This window comes from Vicia villosa, unplaced genomic scaffold, assembly GCF_029867415.1.
Source record: "Vicia villosa cultivar HV-30 ecotype Madison, WI unplaced genomic scaffold, Vvil1.0 ctg.002052F_1_1, whole genome shotgun sequence".
Classification (NCBI taxonomy): Eukaryota; Viridiplantae; Streptophyta; class Magnoliopsida; order Fabales; family Fabaceae; genus Vicia; species Vicia villosa.
This window is the reverse complement of record NW_026705822.1, coordinates 86,454-107,180: the sequence shown is the minus strand read 5'-3', so window position 1 is coordinate 107,180 and position 20,727 is coordinate 86,454. Positions and strand designations below refer to the sequence as shown.

General features: G+C 36.0%; 1 protein-coding gene and 1 long non-coding RNA gene across 2 annotated transcripts; one reads left to right on the top strand and one right to left on the bottom strand.

The window, feature by feature from the left end:
* The first annotated feature begins 497 nt into the window (after positions 1-497).
* On the top strand, positions 498-1,127 carry LOC131637590 (uncharacterized). Its single transcript, XR_009294364.1, has 3 exons — positions 498-634; positions 735-866; positions 964-1,127. It is a non-coding gene; the product is annotated as an uncharacterized LOC131637590 (long non-coding RNA).
* A 4,355-nt stretch (positions 1,128-5,482) lies between these two features.
* On the bottom strand, positions 5,483-16,505 carry LOC131637593 (uncharacterized). The gene is made up of 4 exons (XM_058908192.1): positions 15,893-16,505; positions 15,080-15,598; positions 6,014-6,883; positions 5,483-5,841 (listed from the first exon to the last, which is right to left on the bottom strand). Exons 1-4 carry the CDS (start codon positions 16,503-16,505, stop codon positions 5,483-5,485), a joined length of 2,361 nt encoding a protein of 786 aa, XP_058764175.1.
* Positions 16,506-20,727: the final 4,222 nt, after the last annotated feature.

The following is a 20,727-nucleotide window of genomic DNA, read 5'->3' as shown; positions in this document are numbered from 1 at the left end:
TTTAATTATGTATACATGTAGAAATATATATTTATTAAAATATAAATATATAGAAAATATTAATTTTTAATAATAATTTCAAATAAATAAATAATAGTTTATATTATTTTTTAAACATATTTAAACTATTAATATTAAAATCATTTTTATTTTAACATCTTGCAAACGAGATCTAGGCATACTTTCACTTTTATCATCTAAAAAATTCATTACAAATAGATGAAATATTTCAAATGATTTTTAATAAAAACAAACTATTTTAAAAAAAATAGAATGAAAAATCTCTTTTTAAATTTCTTTAACAAAAAATATGAACTATTTCAAATCTAATTTTTAAAAAGTTATAACAAACAAACATAAATATTGGCTTTCCTTAATCAATTCTCATTTTCATTTTTTGATTTTATATATGTCATTAATTTCGTGTTTCTTGATTACGCAAAAATAATCTAAATGATATATATATATTATGGAAATTTTTCTATAGTTGCTTGTAGCCCCTCCTAAGAAGCATGCAATTTATGGAAAAGATATAGATATTACTCCACTTGCAGATCGAAGATTTTCTGTCATTGAAAGAGCAAATAATTGGACAGTTCAATTGAGAAAACGAAATGATAATCGAATAGATATTGTAAGACATAGCTACAAATTGTTTTAATAAAAAATTTAATATTAATTTTTTTTATGTAATGAATTGTGACAAACTAACTTTTGTATAACTTTTTATGCAGATTTGTACACATTTACCATCAAACAAGCAATTTCGTTCGAAGCCTGAAGTGGCTAACTTTATTCTTTATGAAGCTCGCCCAAAACCTAAAAGCAAGTAGGAAAAGAAAATTGGAAATTCTAGTGGATGCAATGTACATTATGTTTAACATTCAAGCATCGAATTATTCAATATATGTGGGTGTGTGTGTGTTTTTAAACATTACAATAACATAAATTGTTTTACATCAGGAGAAAGGTTCGACATCAAAGAAAAGAAAAAAAGAAGAGAGAGAAACTTATCATGATATCCCTCTAGAGGAAGCATGAACAAATATGATGGAATGGATTGACTAAAGAAATTAAGAATAAATGTGAAGAATCATCCCAGAGTGAAAAGCTTTTACATTGAATAATATTTAGATGGTTCTTGTATAATTATACAATGTGTAAACAACTTTATATAAACATTAAACTACATCTTCATTTGCATATATTTGTAAAAACAATTATGTAGTTTCCATTTCATTGAAAACCCTAAAGAAAAAATTATAGATAATTATATATTTTGTCTAATAAAAATGAGATGGTGTATAATTTACCACCGGATAAATATGAAACTCAAACTGAAATAGATTTCAAATTAGATTAACTACAATAAGAGGTAATTAATGTATATGAAAATTTGAATTGAATAATAGTATACTTCTATAATTTAATATACGATATATGTTATTAACATAGCATATTTAAATATTTTATATTTAAGAGACCTTCTTTAAAATAGTATTTTCCTGCATGTTCATAAATAGTATACAATAACAAATGAACATTCAATAACACACCATCTCTTTAAAGCATTGTTAATTACTTAAAAAATAATTATTTTCTATTAGGCCTTCATAACTACTATTTTGTCGCAATATAAAAGTGAGTATTACTCAGAATATACTATTCAACATGTATGTAGGTATTATATTTTTGTTTACACTTAAAAATAATTTTATTGTTAGTTAAATGGGACATCATGGCTAACATTACTAAATTTTTTTAATCACGCGTCATGAGGAAATAGTTTTAGCATTATTGATCAACCATTACTATAATCTACAAAGAGGACACACGAACAATGGTCAAGAGATTCTAGGAGTGTAGTCTCTTCCAAATTAGGTCAACAATGAGGGAATAATTTAGGAAAATAACCCTCCCTCCAAGATTCAAATGCCTATGATTCTAGGAGTGAAGTCTCTTCCGAATTAGGTCAACTAGAGATTCCTAGTAGACTTCAATCGAGGGTTTACGCCTACTAGTAGCCCTAGGTACTTAAAAGAAAGAGACTTCATCTTGTAATGGAGAATGTTCTCTACTAATATTAAGGAAGGCTCAAAATTAATAGGAATCTGGTTAAATTTATGGAAGTTAACCCCGAGGCCCAGAGCTAACCTGAACCCCCTGGATACCTCCCTAACTTCCCACAAATTCTCCATCGAGGGATCCCCAAGATTGAGGTACCGTTGGCATATTAAAGGTGGGTGATCTCTAAATTTGATGAGCCAACTTTAAACCCTGAGAAAAGACTAAGATCAATGTCCCTTTTGATCAAACCACTAAGGCTTTCTACCACTATGAGGAGGAGGAAAGATGCTAAAGGGTCTTCTTACTTCAGCCCCATTTGGATCTTAATCCCCTAAAGTGGCTAACTTCATTCATTTTGAAGCTCTCGCAAAATTTCAAATCAAGAAGAAAAAGTTAACTGAAATTCTCAATGAATGTGATGTACATTATGTGTAAAATTCAAAAAATAAATTAATTAACTAAGATATATATGTTTCGACATCATAGTAAAATAAATTCGTTTGCATCATATGAAAAGTTCGGCGTCAAAGAAAATAAAAAAGGAGAGGAAAAAATTATCATGATATTCCCTAAGAGGGTAAATGATAAAGATATAATTATTAATGATTCTAGTGAAGCAATTCAAGATCTAGGAAGACGAATAATAATGGCACGTTATAGGAAATTTTAAAGAGACCTGAATACAAATGGTTACAACCAACATAAAAGCAAGGTCAACATTAAAATACTTGTAGGACAAAATGGTAATTTGCATAACTTCGGCATATGAACACTTGGGCCCTTCCATGCTACTCATCTAAATTATTCTTTTTTTTTTAATTTAATATATAAAGTTTGTGTTAATAAGGCACAGACCATGCTTATTTTTATTTTCTTTTGTAAGCCAATCACAAGCTTCCATCATTCCTATGTTTTGTAACTTACGTTATGAATAAGTTTGCATTTCATACTTGTCTCCTTTGCCTTTTAATTTTAATATATTTTTTTCTTCTTGCTATTTTTCTATATAATAAACAAGAAAATAATCATATGTAGAAGTTCATATATATATATATATATATATATATATATATATATATATATATATATATATATATATATATATATATATATATATATGTGTGTGTGTGTGTGTGTGTGTGTGTGTATATATATATATATATCCAATTAATAAAATAAAATAAAATTAAAATTTAGTAAAAGACTTCTCTTTGAGAGTAGTGAGTTAAGCTCGTCTTTGGTTTTGGATTAAATGAACATTGATTTTATCAAAATTTTACAATTCTTGTGGTGATCATCCTTCCACAAGGCTTATCTCATTTTAGGATTATCAACAAGAACTGATGTTCTTAATCCGCTTAAGAAGAAGATCAGAGGAAGATATCAAAGAAGCAACTCTCAACAAGAACTGATGTTCTTAATTCGCTTAAGAAGAAGATCAGAAGAATATATCAAAGAAGTAACTCTCAACAAGAACTGATGCTCTTAATCCGCTTAAGAAGAAGATCAGAGGAAGAAATCAAAGAAGCAACTCTCAGCAAGAACCAATGTTCTTAATCTGCTTAAGAAGAAATTTGAAGAACAATGCAAGAAGCAATCCTGAATCAGGACTGACGTTATCAATATTCCTGAAGAAACCAAGATAAAAACAAGAAGCAAGGAACTGGGCAGAAGATGCAGACAAGAGGAATTCAATGATCATTCAACTAAAACAAATTACTTGTCATTCAGGCGGTAATTAGAATATTTGCTTATTAAGAAACATTATGTAAATTAAATTGGTAATGATGCCTTAAGCGACCAAGTGAAGGTATGATGCTTGAGAAGACAGTGGCTGCAGTCATTGTGGAAATCTCTTGGAGATCATGTGAGGGTCAGGAGTCTAGGAGTCAATGGATGTTATATCTCGTGGAGATCACTGATCAGTCCATTGCAGTTAGTCACAGCAGGTAGCTGTGCAGGAAGTTAGTCACAACGTGTTGTTGTGCAGGGTTAGTCACAACGGGAAGACTGTGCAGGGTGCCTGAGTCAATGAATGTTATATCTCGTGGAGATCACTGAACGGGTCATTATCCAGATGGTTAGTCACAGCAGTTGACTATGCAGGTTGTTACTCATGAAAATTCTAGTAACACACGCTCGATGTCAAACTGGATGTTATGACATCCACAATTACGCAACACAGACAGTAATAACAGAACAACATAAAAACAATAAAGAACACACAGAATTGTTTACCTAGTTCGGTTCAAATAACCTACTCTGGGGGCTACCAAGCCAGGGATGAAGTCCTATATCAGTAGTATCAATTCAAATCTAAACTCCCCCGTTTACAACTTCTCACTTAATCACTACCCAATGACCCTTCTACCTAGGTTCTCCCTAGATATGGAATATCTCCATTCCACTCCCCCTCAATCACAGCAGTGATTACACATAAACAATATAACAATTACAGATAGAAGACACTCTTCAAAAACACACCTTGATCTACTTAAAAGCTTCATTCAAGAGACACACACTCGTGCTTAAAAGCTTAGAGTGACATTACACAAACACAAACTATTCCAACGCAATCATCAAGGATAGTTGCTTGGATCACAAGTAACAGCTACAGAACAACAGTTCTTCACAATACACAGTCAAAGATAAACTACTCCACAGCAGTTATCAACATGATAATTGTTTGGATCACAAGAAACACGCACGGTGGAAACACAGAGAGTTTAATAATCTTTCATGCTGAAAACTCTGCCTCTGAAAGTAGGATTTGCAGTCGATATATAGTCAGCTGGCAGAAGGACTTGGGCCATGGGACTTCCAGACATAAATTAGGGTCACCCATGTTAACCTAATTTCCACATCATCAGGATGATCACATACGTTGTGATTCGGGATATTTTATCACAAAACAAACATCGCACAATATATAGTTTCCTAAAAAGAGACCTGAGATAAAAAAGGAAACCTCACAACTAAAAGGTGACAGCTACTTCTGTCAGATACCAATGTCAAGACACCAAGCATGACATCCATTGAAAAGTTGTACGTGCTCAAACATATAATCCTGCATAATTCCACATACATACACCAAGAATGTTTTACCACAAAATACAACCAATTTAAAACATCTTCAATCTCCCCTTTTGGATAATTTTTGGTTAAAACATTTTGTTACCACGATATCAGAGATTCTTTGCAGCAGAGAACAAACACACAAATAAAGATTGTAGCTTTAAAACAGCTTACCAGCACATACTAGTTAACTAAAAGTTTCATCGCGAATACACAAATTAGATGTCCAAAAACAAAACACAATACCATCATTACTCCCCCTTTTTACCAGAAATGTTGTCAAAGCATTCTTAAAAAAAACAAAACACAACACTAGGGAAGATCACCATACACACCTGCTTTAGTCTTCAAACTCAGAGCTACTGTGTTCTATACTTTTATCAGTGCCATCATCAGGACTGGCTTCTTTCTCAATCTCACTGTCTGATCCACCATCATCTTCACCCTGTTCCTCCACATCAGTATCTGCAGACTTAGCACTTTCATTCGTTTCAAGGGAGCTGATCAATATTTCAAGAGCCAATTTTCTAGACTCCAGCTCCTTACAGGTCTCTCGGAGCATAGAAATCATGGCAGCTTTACTCATAATTGTGCTCTCTTTGGATGGTCCAGCTGATGTTGTGTTAACATCATAAACATGAGTTCCTTGAAAGAGCTTATGATGAAAGAGTAAAGGGCTTGCTCTTTTGCACACAAAATCTTTGTCAGTCAAAAATATTGGGGAATTGATTTAAGATGATTCCACAAATAAGGGAAGGGAAGACAATGGGGCCTTTGACACTATAGCTACCAGCATGCTTTAAGGTTTGCTAAAAAATATAAGTTCCATAATCAAATTTGGACTTAGTACCAATAGCAAAGATGAATTTACCTAGGAGAGCAGAAATTGTAAACTTGTGTTGAGTTGACACCCAGTTGGCAGCTCCAATCCTGTGAAGTATAACATACTTCACACTTAGTTTGCTCACAGTCAGCTTCCCTTTGACAGGCCAGGTCTTCACTTGACCAGCAGTAATCTCTTTGCACATTTGATTATCAGACACTTCCAACTCTCGTTGAACATCATTTGACCTTTCCAGAAATTTGTTGATCATAGTGGGCGAGAAGTTAACACATTTTCCTCTGACAAACACTTTTAAATAATCCTCAGTTTCCTTATTGCCACAGTCTTCATGAAGATTCACAATGAACTCCTTCACCGGGACTTCATAACACTTAGAGAGTTGAGTCACAGTCTTCATTAGACCAGCCTCATGAATAAGATTCATAATCTCTTCATACTCAAGAGCATTCTGAGCAAGTTCTCTCTCTAAGGCCAGTCTTTTCTGATAGACAAATTTCCATCTAAGTACACTGGAGGGATATTGAAAGGAAATGTTATCAATAAGTACTTCAGGAACACTAGCAGCAAGCTTGCTAGTAGAGACCTTCTTCTTGGGATGAATGTCATTGACATCCGCAGCAACATTAGAATCTGACTCATTCTTAGAACTGCTTCTGGCCTTTCTTTTCTTAGGCACCACTTTGCTCCATGGCTTCTTTGGTCCGACAGAAACGGGCTTAGCCACTGCCCTCTTCTTCTGAGAGTCCTCACCTACAGCTTGCTTTCCTTTCCTCCTCATTAGCCTTCTGGCTATGCTTGGATTGATGGAAGCAACCAGGTCATCATCAGAGAGATCATCAAGGTTGATTACTTTGTCAGTCCGAGTCTTCTCTGGTTCTTTTTCTTTAGTTTGACCATCTTTAGTGTGGTTTACACACGTGTTAGCAGAAACATTGCTGGGGTCTCTTCATTGTGCTCAGTGTAACACCCTTCTAAACCCCGCGGAAATTAATAAAATAATTCAGAGTAAAACATGAAAACAAGGGTGCCACAATTCAATTTAAAACAAATTATCATAAATCAATTGTCATGCTTCACTTAGGGGAAAATCATCCATTTAACAAAATCATGTTTCTATACAGCGGAACATTAATCAACAGATAGGCATAACATCACCTATGCCATATCTCACAAAATTACTCCAATAACAACAAAATAGAGTATCATCATAAACTCTAAACTAACGTTCCCCCAGTGTTACAATATCAGAGCATGACACCGACGCTATACCAAATAAACTGACTCATGAGCTAATCCTCACCGAGCCGAAAGCCGCTACTCGCCAATCTGAAATCATCAAAGTAAGGGTGAGTCTCATTCACAATTAACAAATGTTATCGAATCATAAACAATAACACATCATAGTCACATTATTCATCCAATTTCGTTATATTCAGATTGTCAGGAAGTACTCATCAACACACAACACAAATAGAATACATTACGAAGGGCAACACCATAATTCATCCAAACAAATCATAACCATTACACAATCATCACATATTATAACATTGGACAATCTTCCATTCATGTTATAATAACACAAGTAACCTAATGCAAATGCAACTATATGCATGTGGTACCAAAATCTGGGATAACCCAACTCACCGATCCACCATCGTCAAGGATACGGCAACACCCACTCACTAATTCCACACAATGGGAATTAGCTACCACTGATCCACCATCGTCAAGGATCAGCCACATAATGATTATGAATGCATGTATCAACCATAACATGCTCATCACCCACATAAATCAACCAAATGTCATAATCATCAACCACCACAATAATCAATAGCCATACACAGTTATGCTATTTCTCAACCATAATAAGATACATATTTTACATCAACCATATATGTATAACAAATACCAATTACAACCACAACATCATAACAGGTAAATCATTCATCATACAGTGCAACAACAATAACATCCCTTACAATCGTGTACCAAGTACAACAAAGCAACTCGTCAACGACAGAGTATTTACCTCATCATTCATCAAAACACATGATAGCCATATTTACCATGAACAACACCCATTTGCACAATTAACAGGAGTAACCACACTATCACAACATACATCATTGCACATATTCAACTATGCACACAACAACCATTGCACCTCATCAGCTATGCAAAACCAGAATAAACCACATTTGAAGAAAATGATACTTTTTAAAATAAAATCAAGTTGTCATTGTTTTATTCATTTCATATGGTAGAACATTCACTTTAAGGAACAACGTCCAAAACGGCGTCTAAAACGGACTTACGGTTTGAAAGTTACACATTTTTACATTTTTCAAATAAAATAATTATCGCTACAGCACGCGGCGCCACACACAGTTCGCGGCGCGTAACGAATAGAAAACACGCCTTCGCGGCGCAAACACAGGTTCGCGGCGCGGAACGAGAAAAGTTACGCCTTCGCGGCGCGCACCCACCTTCGCGGCGCGAACTGACAAAAATCAGGGATCTCAATCGCAATTGACAGCATACGAACATGAATCCCAAATCCTTCAACCTCGACCAAATCGATTCAAGTTGATCAAACGCCACAAAACAGCCACACAACATATATCATACACACATATAACATATATTATGCATCATCGAACATCATACAACACCAAATTCATGGAATTCATCAAAATAGATAATTATCAACAAACATCCCCAAAATCCCAACTCTATCATACGACTCAATTGACATGAAATAATATATCTATATCAGTCCTATTATCCATAACCCGATAATAGATGTTAATCGGAAGAGTCCCCCCTTACCTTAGCCAAGAATATGGACTTTTCCCTTTCTTCTTCATCAAACCCGTAAGCCCTTTTCCCTCAAATTCAGCAAGAATCTCCCATCTTCAAACTCGCTTATATCCCTCATCGAGAACCTCCCTGACACGAATTAATATATCAAATCGAAGGAAATTTCGTGTAGAATCCGAATCTTCGAGAATTACCTGATTTGGAGTTACGAGCAGAGAGTTATGACCCATTTTGTGAGGGCTGCACCATGAATACGAAAATCTCTTTTCTCCATGAGCTCTCTCCTTCTTCCTCTTAGGTTTTTCTTCTCTATTTTCCAATTTCCTTCTTTTTCTTATTTTATGAAAAATAAAGCAAAATAACTTTAGTAATAGGGCCTATCAATTACACCCCCTCCATTACTAACCACAACTTGGCCCAATAGCTTATTTTACACAATTTCCAACTTAATTCCAATTAAAAATACCAATAATCCAAGAAATTAATTTAAACTCCCATTAAATTAATAAATGTAAAATACGGGGTGTTACAACTCTCCCCTACTAAAAGAGTTTTCGTCCTCGAAAACATACTTCCAGTGAAAAGTTCCGGATAGGGCCTTTCATCTGACTCTCCAGTTCCCATGTAACATTTCCATCAGTCGATCCTCAAAATCCATCTGACATAACCAACAGGAAACATGTTTCATACATTCAAATCCCAGTTCTTACGTCGCATTTGACCATCCAAAAGGATACCACTCGCTATATCTCCAAAAGGTTAACAACAATAGAACATTGAGGTACAACCTATACAATACGCTCAACAACTGAGTAATACAATTACACAATCCATAGTATGATCACACTTGATCCACAATGCAGTAATGCATTCCATCTACCAAATATACCAACCTTAGACACACTCTTTCACCTGAGCGATAAAATAATACTTACACTTTTCACCAACCGCTTCCTTCAAGAAACTCAATACTCATATTCCCGTACTATTGAATCCCAATTATCTGTCTCCTCTTAAGTCACACCATCAATTATCCAACATGTTACATTCCGCCTTTTCCGCACTACTCTGATTACTCTTCACAATCATCTATACCAATTAGATTTCTGAGTTTCTCCCGATTCCGACTCTCTTTACTCATTTGTCCAAGAATCATTCTTCATCATCCATGGTACCAATTCACCACTCAGTAATACTTACTCGCACTCAAAAACAAATTCCTGATTTACTTCATCTATTAAAACATTCTCACCACCGGAACGAGTACGCACAAGTAGTTATAATCACACTCATCAGCCTCGATATACCACTGCTTACATAATAGCTCAAACTGAATTCCCACTCTTCTTTAAGAATTAAATCAACCTCGTCCTTCTTAGAGTATAATTCCTTATTATATCTGGAATCTACAACACCACCTCAATAACAGCGCAAAATTATTACAACATCATATAGCATCAACTCTTCGTTTTAATTTCGCCGAATACATACTCGTTAACTACGTGCAACCGTAATAACATATTCATCATCTCGGCAATTATTCAAAAGAGTTATAATTCTTCGACACGACATCCTTACCTCCACTGGGTTCTAAATCCAACATATAGATCAACACATATTCTCTATGTAAGCTCCTGACATATTAATTCCTCACCTCCCACGAGTAGTACTCATAACACTACTCCACATCACACTTTTGCTGTGCGACTCTGATTTACCCGTCTTAAGTCATTTGTCCATCATGTTGCACTCTTTCATATCCACCTCTTCATAAATTCACACAACATAGTGAGTGATTATTCCCACGGCTTCGCATTCATTACATCTTATACCATTAAGGTAACAAAACAAGTTCATCTCATTTATAAGATTCCGTCTACTATCAACAAGAGATTAAGGGTGATCAAGTCCTCAATTTGTCAATAGATAGTCGTCATCCATATTTAAGCATAAACTGTCGTTACTACATAACAGTGTCCTTTCCGAGTTTGCATCCAAACTCATTAACATCGTCGTAGTTCAATAATCCACTACGGTGTCCTTCTTCTAGAATATTCTTCCGAAGCTCAAAACATCAGAAACACAAATTCAATCATCCAACCTCATTACATTATTCCCGTCGATTCTGAATTCACCGCTTTTACCTTGGTAATTCAAAGTTAACATATCGATCAACTCAACATCATCTTTCTGACCTTCTCTAATCTCGTTAAGAATACCACTAGTCATCTTCTAGCATACTCAATCTAACACTATAAGGAGTGCCTTCACATACTAACTCAAGTCTCTAAATTGTCCAATTAGACCCAACTCCTTCGTCATTAGCACCGACATTTTAAAGACTTCCTACGCAACACAATAGCACAACATTCATACTCGTGGTTTTAATCCAAATTCCATGGCATCCTTCACGTCCAAATATCATTCCACTCGGAATTTCAACAAAGTCTTCCTCACATCAACAGATGTTAGAAATCCTCTAAAATTCTTCTTTTATACTTATCGTTACTTTGCCATCACAAATACGATTCCAAGAGTTCTAAAGTTTATCCCATCTTTACTACTAATTCACTTCTCCCTAAAATCCATCGGCCCTCAAACCATATTTATTACCGAACAGCTCATCAACTTATTCATCAACATCACGTTCCACTCAATTTTTGTTTCAAACAATCACGGTAGTAGGCATTCCTATCCAACCAGTTTCACGCTTCCTTAACCGACTCCACAATATCTCCTTATAGGATCAATCTACTGTATTTATAACTCTCCCATAAGTTAGAACATAATTTCACCTCTTCGTAGGCTCAACGGTACATTAATCCGACACTCGGAACCCAAGATATGAATTTTCCAATCATTGCCCGAAAATGCAACACTGACATCATGCAGCGACACTCTATACAATATATCCAAAACTCCTCAATTGGTAAATTCAATTCTTAAAATTACTTCTCAAAAAAACTTCCAAGTATTCCTTCGATCCATTCAACACTGACACTGACACTGACATCCCGTGCAGTACCAATAAACAAGTCTAGTTATAAGAACAAGAGTAACCGTAACTCTACCTCTTTCCAACGTCATCCTGTCACAATTAAATATTTTACAGCTGCTGCAACTATTTTTATAACAAAGTTCATCTCGTTAGCTTTCCGACGCTTCAAACGGAACTCAATTCGGATGTCCAGAACTTCAGTTATGAATTTTCGAAGTTCCGCAGCTATTCAGCAATTTTCCTGCGTTTTGCTTACGAAATTCTCTCTCCAAAACTCATTCTCTTCAACTCTATCACATTCCAAACAGCCCCTTATCATGTCTCTTTACTTCCAAACATCATTATAACTTGAGCAACACTTCCCATCGCCGAAGCGCAATTTCTGGAACATTACTACATCAATCCTCTTCGCAAACTTGCAGCTGAACCTCTTCTGAGTCGTAAGGCTACTCAACTGACAGCTTCGCAGCACACCAGCAGAGCTGATACATTGCAACTTTCTAATTTTCCTCTCCTACAAATAATCATCAATTGCATATACTCATCCTCCTTCAAGATGCTCCAACTTAATTACCAGCCAAGTCTTAATTCCAAGTCACCTTCGATTCGGAAAACAACAACTCCAACAATGCTTGCATTGTTGCCAACAACAGCCGACTGAATCAATCATCTTACAACTGAAACATAACTGAGAAGTGAAACTTCTCCCCCACTTGTTTCAAACCAACTTACACAACAAACAACAAAGTACCGACAGTGATTCACTCACATGTCGCGTACCAAGGGATAATATGCCGACAGTATTCAACCGTCGTGCAACTCAACTGACTCGACAATTGGCCGGACGGACCGACCTGCTCTGATACCACTATTGTAACACCCTTCTAAACCCCGCGGAAATTAATAAAATAATTCAGAGTAAAACATGAAAACAAGGGTGCCACAATTCAATTTAAAACAAATTATCATAAATCAATTGTCATGCTTCACTTAGGGGAAAATCATCCATTTAACAAAATCATGTTTCTATACAGCGGAACATTAATCAACAGATAGGCATAACATCACCTATGCCATATCTCACAAAATTACTCCAATAACAACAAAATAGAGTATCATCATAAACTCTAAACTAACGTTCCCCCAGTGTTACAATATCAGAGCATGACACCGACGCTATACCAAATAAACTGACTCATGAGCTAATCCTCACCGAGCCGAAAGCCGCTACTCGCCAATCTGAAATCATCAAAGTAAGGGTGAGTCTCATTCACAATTAACAAATGTTATCGAATCATAAACAATAACACATCATAGTCACATTATTCATCCAATTTCGTTATATTCAGATTGTCAGGAAGTACTCATCAACACACAACACAAATAGAATACATTACGAAGGGCAACACCATAATTCATCCAAACAAATCATAACCATTACACAATCATCACATATTATAACATTGGACAATCTTCCATTCATGTTATAATAACACAAGTAACCTAATGCAAATGCAACTATATGCATGTGGTACCAAAATCTGGGATAACCCAACTCACCGATCCACCATCGTCAAGGATACGGCAACACCCACTCACTAATTCCACACAATGGGAATTAGCTACCACTGATCCACCATCGTCAAGGATCAGCCACATAATGATTATGAATGCATGTATCAACCATAACATGCTCATCACCCACATAAATCAACCAAATGTCATAATCATCAACCACCACAATAATCAATAGCCATACACAGTTATGCTATTTCTCAACCATAATAAGATACATATTTTACATCAACCATATATGTATAACAAATACCAATTACAACCACAACATCATAACAGGTAAATCATTCATCATACAGTGCAACAACAATAACATCCCTTACAATCGTGTACCAAGTACAACAAAGCAACTCGTCAACGACAGAGTATTTACCTCATCATTCATCAAAACACATGATAGCCATATTTACCATGAACAACACCCATTTGCACAATTAACAGGAGTAACCACACTATCACAACATACATCATTGCACATATTCAACTATGCACACAACAACCATTGCACCTCATCAGCTATGCAAAACCAGAATAAACCACATTTGAAGAAAATGATACTTTTTAAAATAAAATCAAGTTGTCATTGTTTTATTCATTTCATATGGTAGAACATTCACTTTAAGGAACAACGTCCAAAACGGCGTCTAAAACGGACTTACGGTTTGAAAGTTACACATTTTTACATTTTTCAAAGAAAATAATTATCGCTACAGCACGCGGCGCCACACACAGTTCGCGGCGCGTAACGAATAGAAAACACGCCTTCGCGGCGCAAACACAGGTTCGCGGCGCGGAACGAGAAAAGTTACGCCTTCGCGGCGCGCACCCACCTTCGCGGCGCGAACTGACAAAAATCAGGGATCTCAATCGCAATTGACAGCATACGAACATGAATCCCAAATCCTTCAACCTCGACCAAATCGATTCAAGTTGATCAAACGCCACAAAACAGCCACACAACATATATCATACACACATATAACATATATTATGCATCATCGAACATCATACAACACCAAATTCATGGAATTCATCAAAATAGATAATTATCAACAAACATCCCCAAAATCCCAACTCTATCATACGACTCAATTGACATGAAATAATATATCTATATCAGTCCTATTATCCATAACCCGATAATAGATGTTAATCGGAAGAGTCCCCCCTTACCTTAGCCAAGAATCTGGACTTTTCCCATTCTTCTTCATCAAACCCGTAAGCCCTTTTCCCTCAAATTCAGCAAGAATCTCCCATCTTCAAACTCGCTTATATCCCTCATCGAGAACCTCCCTGACACGAATTAATATATCAAATCGAAGGAAATTTCGTGTAGAATCCGAATCTTCGAGAATTACCTGATTTGGAGTTACGAGCAGAGAGTTATGACCCATTTTGTGAGGGCTGCACCATGAATACGAAAATCTCTTTTCTCCATGAGCTCTCTCCTTCTTCCTCTTAGGTTTTTCTTCTCTATTTTCCAATTTCCTTCTTTTTCTTATTTTATGAAAAATAAAGCAAAATAACTTTAGTAATAGGGCCTATCAATTACACCCCCTCCATTACTAACCACAACTTGGCCCAATAGCTTATTTTACACAATTTCCAACTTAATTCCAATTAAAAATACCAATAATCCAAGAAATTAATTTAAACTCCCATTAAATTAATAAATGTAAAATACGGGGTGTTACACTCAGCACCATCAGGAATTTCAATGTGATCAATGCTAACATCATCCTGACCAAGAGTGACTTTTACTCCATCATTTCTTTTATTGTCACTCACATGCACATTCTCATTCATTTCATCAATGCCTTCATTAGTATTTGCATTCTTATCATTATTTGCTGGGACATAGGTGCCAGCAGTGTCACTAACATGCCCAATGACATTTGACTCAGGAAACACAGGATTCCCAGGATCAGGGATCCTGGATGTAACATTGTTCTCATTTAGGATTTGGGTAACAATTTTGACAATGGAGATGTGATTAGACCTTGAGTCTTCTTTGGTTGGTTCTTCCCTAGAGGGAGGGAAATACGATTGAGAAATCTGATCAGAGTTGGGATTTCTAGGTCTTCTTGCAATCTCATTGGTTTTTCGTGCATGCATTGTTTTGGGTCGTTTTTCCACGAGATCGAAAGGAGTTACCATCTGCAAAGGGGTGACCTCAAGAATCTCAGTAGGGTTAATGGGGGCATTAGGAGCGTCTTGTTCACGAGCAACGAAAGTGGATATTTTTTATGAAGATTGAGGGATAGATTGTTGAGACATTGAGGAATATGTTGGAGACGATATAGGTGTCTGGTTGTTTTCTTTGTCGGATGAGAGATGAAAGAAGTTTAAGAGACCAACGGAGTGGGGATGGAGGAATAGAGGAAAAGGTTGTACTTGGAGGGGGGAATTTAAATTTTGACCAATCATTAAATCTGAGTTATTTTCTTTGTTCAAAAAGTAGTTCCCTAGAAACTGTAATTGCTATAACACCTCACAGGAGTAAATACCTAGTTTGTTCTTCAAGATTTCAACATGGAGAGTGCTTAGATTCTCAGGAAGGATGTCTCCACTTGGTAGCTTAGAAGTTCCATTCTTCATGGTAAAAACTTTGTTAACTGCAAGGTTCCTTGGGGAATAACATGTAGTATCCATGTGCTTGGTTCCGATGAGTTGGGTGGTCTTCTTTGACACATCAGTACCCCTCTCATAATGCAATGTCATGACATTCTGAGTGACATTGTATTCAAACATCATTAGTTTTTCACCTTCAATTTTTACAAAGAAGGTTTTGAATATCTCTTCTTCTTCGTATCCATTTCCAGCTTTTCTTTCACACCAAGTTCTAGAAGTTTGATACGGTCTTCTCCTTTTTACACTATTTATTTTTCTTCCTGAAATCTTTGTATTTAAACTTGGATGCTCAGTTTCATCACTTAGCTCGAGGAGATATGGCTCAGCTTTTAAGGAATTTCTCTGTTGATATATCATCCTTCTGGTAAGAGCATGAGCTTCAGGACATGTGGACTTCAAGTGATATGTCCTGCTACATTTGTAGCATCTCTTATATGGGAAATATTTGCTCCTTTCTTGATGATTTTCCTCGATCTCCTCCTTGGTCATGGAATCTTTAGAGGAACAATTTTAAATACTAGGTTCCCATAAGTAGTAGTTTTCTTTAGACCTAGAGCCCTTCATGACTTCCTTATGTTCTTCATTTGTGACGATGCATCCCTTCTTGGTGAATCTGACATTGAAGCCTTGGTCACACAATTGACTGATGCTAATTAGATTCACAATTAGTCCTTTTACCAGAAGAACATTGTTCAGATTTGGACCTTTAGGATATTCTAGTGTTCCAATCCCTTGGATTTCTCCTTTTTCTCCATCACCAAACGTGACATAGTTAGAGGAATGAGGATTGACATCTATTAACAGATTCCTTGTACCTGTCATGTGTTTTGAGCAGCCGCTATCAAAGTACCAGTCTTCTTTTAATGACTCTCGCAGGGGAGTGTGAGCCATTAAGGCAATGCCTTTAGGCACCCATTGTTGTTTTTTGATTGAGGCGTTCTGCTTAGTTTTTTTTTGAAGTAATTGATTTGGATAACCATACAGTCTAAAACAAAAAGGTTTTATGTGACCAAATCTTCCACAGTGATGACATCTCCATTGATTAAATTTCCTCCTAGCATGATTTATCCTTCTGTTCTTATGATGTTGTGTCATTGGTCTAGACATCCGACCTGGCATGTGGACTTCAGGTTTTGGACTTTTGGGTCCTAAGATGGATTCTGATCTTCCCACAAATCCTATTCCAGACATGTCTCCTGATCTCTGTCCAATTTGCAGTATCTCTTCCAGGGAGTCAGTTCCAGAATTCAACATTCTGACAGATTTTGACATTTGATCCATCTTGGAGTTTAGCATGCTGATCTCATCATTGAGTGACTCTATGGTTGCAAGATGTTCTTTCTTTTCAGTTTCCAACTCCTTTATGAGCCTATTTTGCTTCTCCACTTGCTTACATACTTCAGTGCTTTTGGCATATAGCTCTTTGTAGGAGGTTGCAAGCTCATCAAAGGTCAGTTCATCTTCACTAGAATCATAATCAGATTCACAAGCACTCGTTAGTGATGTGACATATTGTGCAGTATCTTCTTTATTCTTGTTCATAGTACCAGAATTTTGCTGTCCCTAGATCTCACCCAGATGTAAATAGGCAGGGTGCCTGCTCAGATGCCAATTGAAAATTCTAGTAACACACGCTCGATGTCAAACTGGATGTTATGACATCCACAATTACGCAACACAGACAATAATAACATAACAACATAAAAACAATAAAGAACACACGGAATTGTTTACCCAGTTCGGTTCAAACAACCTACTCTGAGGCCTACCAAGCCAGGGATGAAGTCCACTATCAGTAGTATCAATTCAAAGCTAAACTCCCCCGTTTACAACTTCTCACTTAATCACTACCCAATGACCCTTCTACCTAGGTTCTCCCTAGATATGGAATATCTCCATTCCACTCCCCCTCAATCACAGCAGTGATTACACATAAACAATATAACAATTACAGATAGAAGACACTCTTCAAAAACACACCTTGATCTGCTTAAAAGCTTCAATCAAGAGCCACACACTCGTGCTTAAAAGCTTAGAGTGACATTACACAAACACAAACTATTCCAACGCAATCATCAAGGAAAATTGCTTGGATCACAAGTAACAGCTACAGAACAACAGTTCTTCACAATACACAGTCAAAGATAAACTACTCCACAACAATTATCAACATGATAATTGTTTGGATCACAAGAAACACACACGGTGGAAACACAGAGAGTTTAATAATCTTTCATGCTGAAAACTCTGCCTCTGAAAGTAGGATTTGCAGTCGATATATAGTCAGCTGGCAGAAGGACTTGGGCCATGGGTCTTCCATACATAAATTAGGGTTACCCATGTTAACCTAATTTCCACATCATCAGGATGATCACATACGTTGTGATTCGGGATATTTTAGCACAAAACAAACATCGCACACTATATAGTTTCCTAAAAGAGACCTGAGATAAAAAAGGAAACCTCACAACTAAAAGGTGATAGCTACTTCTGTCAGATACCAATGTCAAGACACCAAGCATGACATCCATTGAAAAGTTGTACTGCTCAAACATATAATCCTGCATATTTCCACATACATACACCAGGAATGTTTTACCACAAAATACTACCAACTTAAAACATCTTCAAGTCATGGCGGAGGTTCGTGGAAGTTGTAATCATGATTTGGTTATAGTGGATTAAGACCTCTGTTGAGAGGCAAATCACCTGAAGAAGGTGGACTGGAGGTAACCTTAATTAGAAGGTGAACCAGGATAAAAATGATCGTGTCTTTTACTTTCTGCACATGTCATTTTAACTTAGAACTTCTAAGATTTAATCTGCAGAACTGTACTAAGCAAGTCAGAAGTTCTAATATCTTTTAGAAGTTAAAATGATTCTCTAATTGTTTATGCAGTTCTACTTCCTCATGCTTCCGCAACATCAAAAGCATAATTCAATAGATGATCAAATGAATGAAAGAAAAGACGTTAAATAAAAAGAAAGGGAATTTTAATTGATAAAGAACACAATTCAATCCCCCCTTTTCTTGTGTTTTTCTCCACCTTCAATCATAACAAAAATTCCACCTCTAAGTTCATTAATCCCGTAACTCCTCTTTAAACCATTTGTCATACCCTAATTTTTAACCCCCCTGAGATGTCACACCTCCAGATATTTCATCAACTTAAGACAAATACCCAGAGCAGTCATTTGTTTACCTAGTACTCAGATGAGGGTGTTCAAGAATAACGAAGCTCAGGAAAAGGATCAATCAATAAAGAAAGTGATATATAATACAATCATAGGACTCAAATGATTCATTTATCCACCTATGATGATCAGACATCAGTCATCAGGACTCAGGATTTCTCAGGTCACCAGACTAGGGTTTGGAGCCTATCAAGGACTAAAATCAGGGCCCACATTTGGGAAACCATAAAAAGCTCCAGGGGCATCACTCTAAGAGTTCAATCATCTTCAAATGATCCATATGACAATATCTATTGGGCATTGTACTTCAATTCAAGATCCACAGTCATCAATTTCATCTAGCCTACAAATTAGGGTTTTTGACCTAATTCACCTGGATAGTTGACTTTTAATCAGGACATGGCTCCACAATTCAAAACATGGTTCAAGAACTTCTATTACCTCAATATGTTCCATTCATATCATCCATTTTAGGAGAAGAATTTGATTCATCACAAAAGTCCAAGATTTCACTTCATCTGGAAAAAGTCAACTGTATAAGATCACCTTTGACTTTTAGGGTTTTGGATCAAACCATGACTTTTAAGGATCAATATCATCAATATGTGATTATTGAAGTCATTTGACCAAAGAAAATCAAGAAAATCCATCAAGGATCAAAAAGTCAACAAAAAGTCAAACTAGTGCATTTTGACCTAGTTCATGGATCTCTAAATTTCACAAACACAACTTAAAAAACTTCCAACATGAAAGTTGTAGATCTTGCAAAATAAAACAACTTCTCACATTGGAACTTTTTTCAAGAGATCAATCATTTAAGAGATATGAGCTTTAAAAGTTATAGGTCATAAACACTTAGAAAATTTCTAAGTGTTTTTTAACCTAGTTTTCTTCAAACTTTAGGCCCATTTTACACAATTTTCCCAAATGATTTTGAAGAAACTCCAAACTAGTGAATTGAAGTACATGTTAAGGGCTTTCCAAATTCATTTTGAGCTAAGAGTTATGCTCGTTCAAAGTTGGGCTCATGAAGAGAAATTATAGGTCATGCTCAATTTTTGAACTTTACAAATTTGTGCAAATGTCTCTACCAATTGATGCTACATGACCCATAACACATCAGTAGAGATACCATGCATTCATTTTCATCATTGCATAAGGATTGAAGAATATTCCCAAAACAAGAACATGTGATTATGTAATGATTACATTTGGGAAATTTATGGCCAAGCGGTGAAACACCAAATGAATCTCTTCCCACCCAATTAGAACTCTCCTCTGCATCAGAAATGTTCCCTAAGATCAGAAAAGATCAATGGCTAGGGAGATTGCTCGAAAATGCCATCATTGCATTTTGGATAGTTTTGAATTTCTTCATGGCCAAGAAACCAAAACTACCTCACTAAGCACGCTCACTCTCTTCAATTTGTACATAGATCTTTGCCTATAAATACAAGTGCCTTCCTCAGTATTCAAGACACCAAAGCAACTCTAATTCTTTCTTTCTCTTTCTCTC

What these genes read in the sequence shown, in the direction of transcription:
- LOC131637593 (XM_058908192.1), bottom strand. Translation starts at nt 16,505, where the DNA reads ATGACCAAGGAGGAGATCGAGGAAAATCATCAAGAAAGGAGCAAATAT. An exon ending in AATTCCTGATGGTGCTGAGT is followed by an intron (nt 6,884 to 15,079) that starts GTAACACCCCGT and finishes ACCACACTAAAG; the next exon opens with ATGGTCAAACTAAAGAAAAA. An exon ending in TACAATTTCTGCTCTCCTAG is followed by an intron (nt 5,842 to 6,013) that starts GTAAATTCATCT and finishes TGACTGACAAAG; the next exon opens with ATTTTGTGTGCAAAAGAGCA.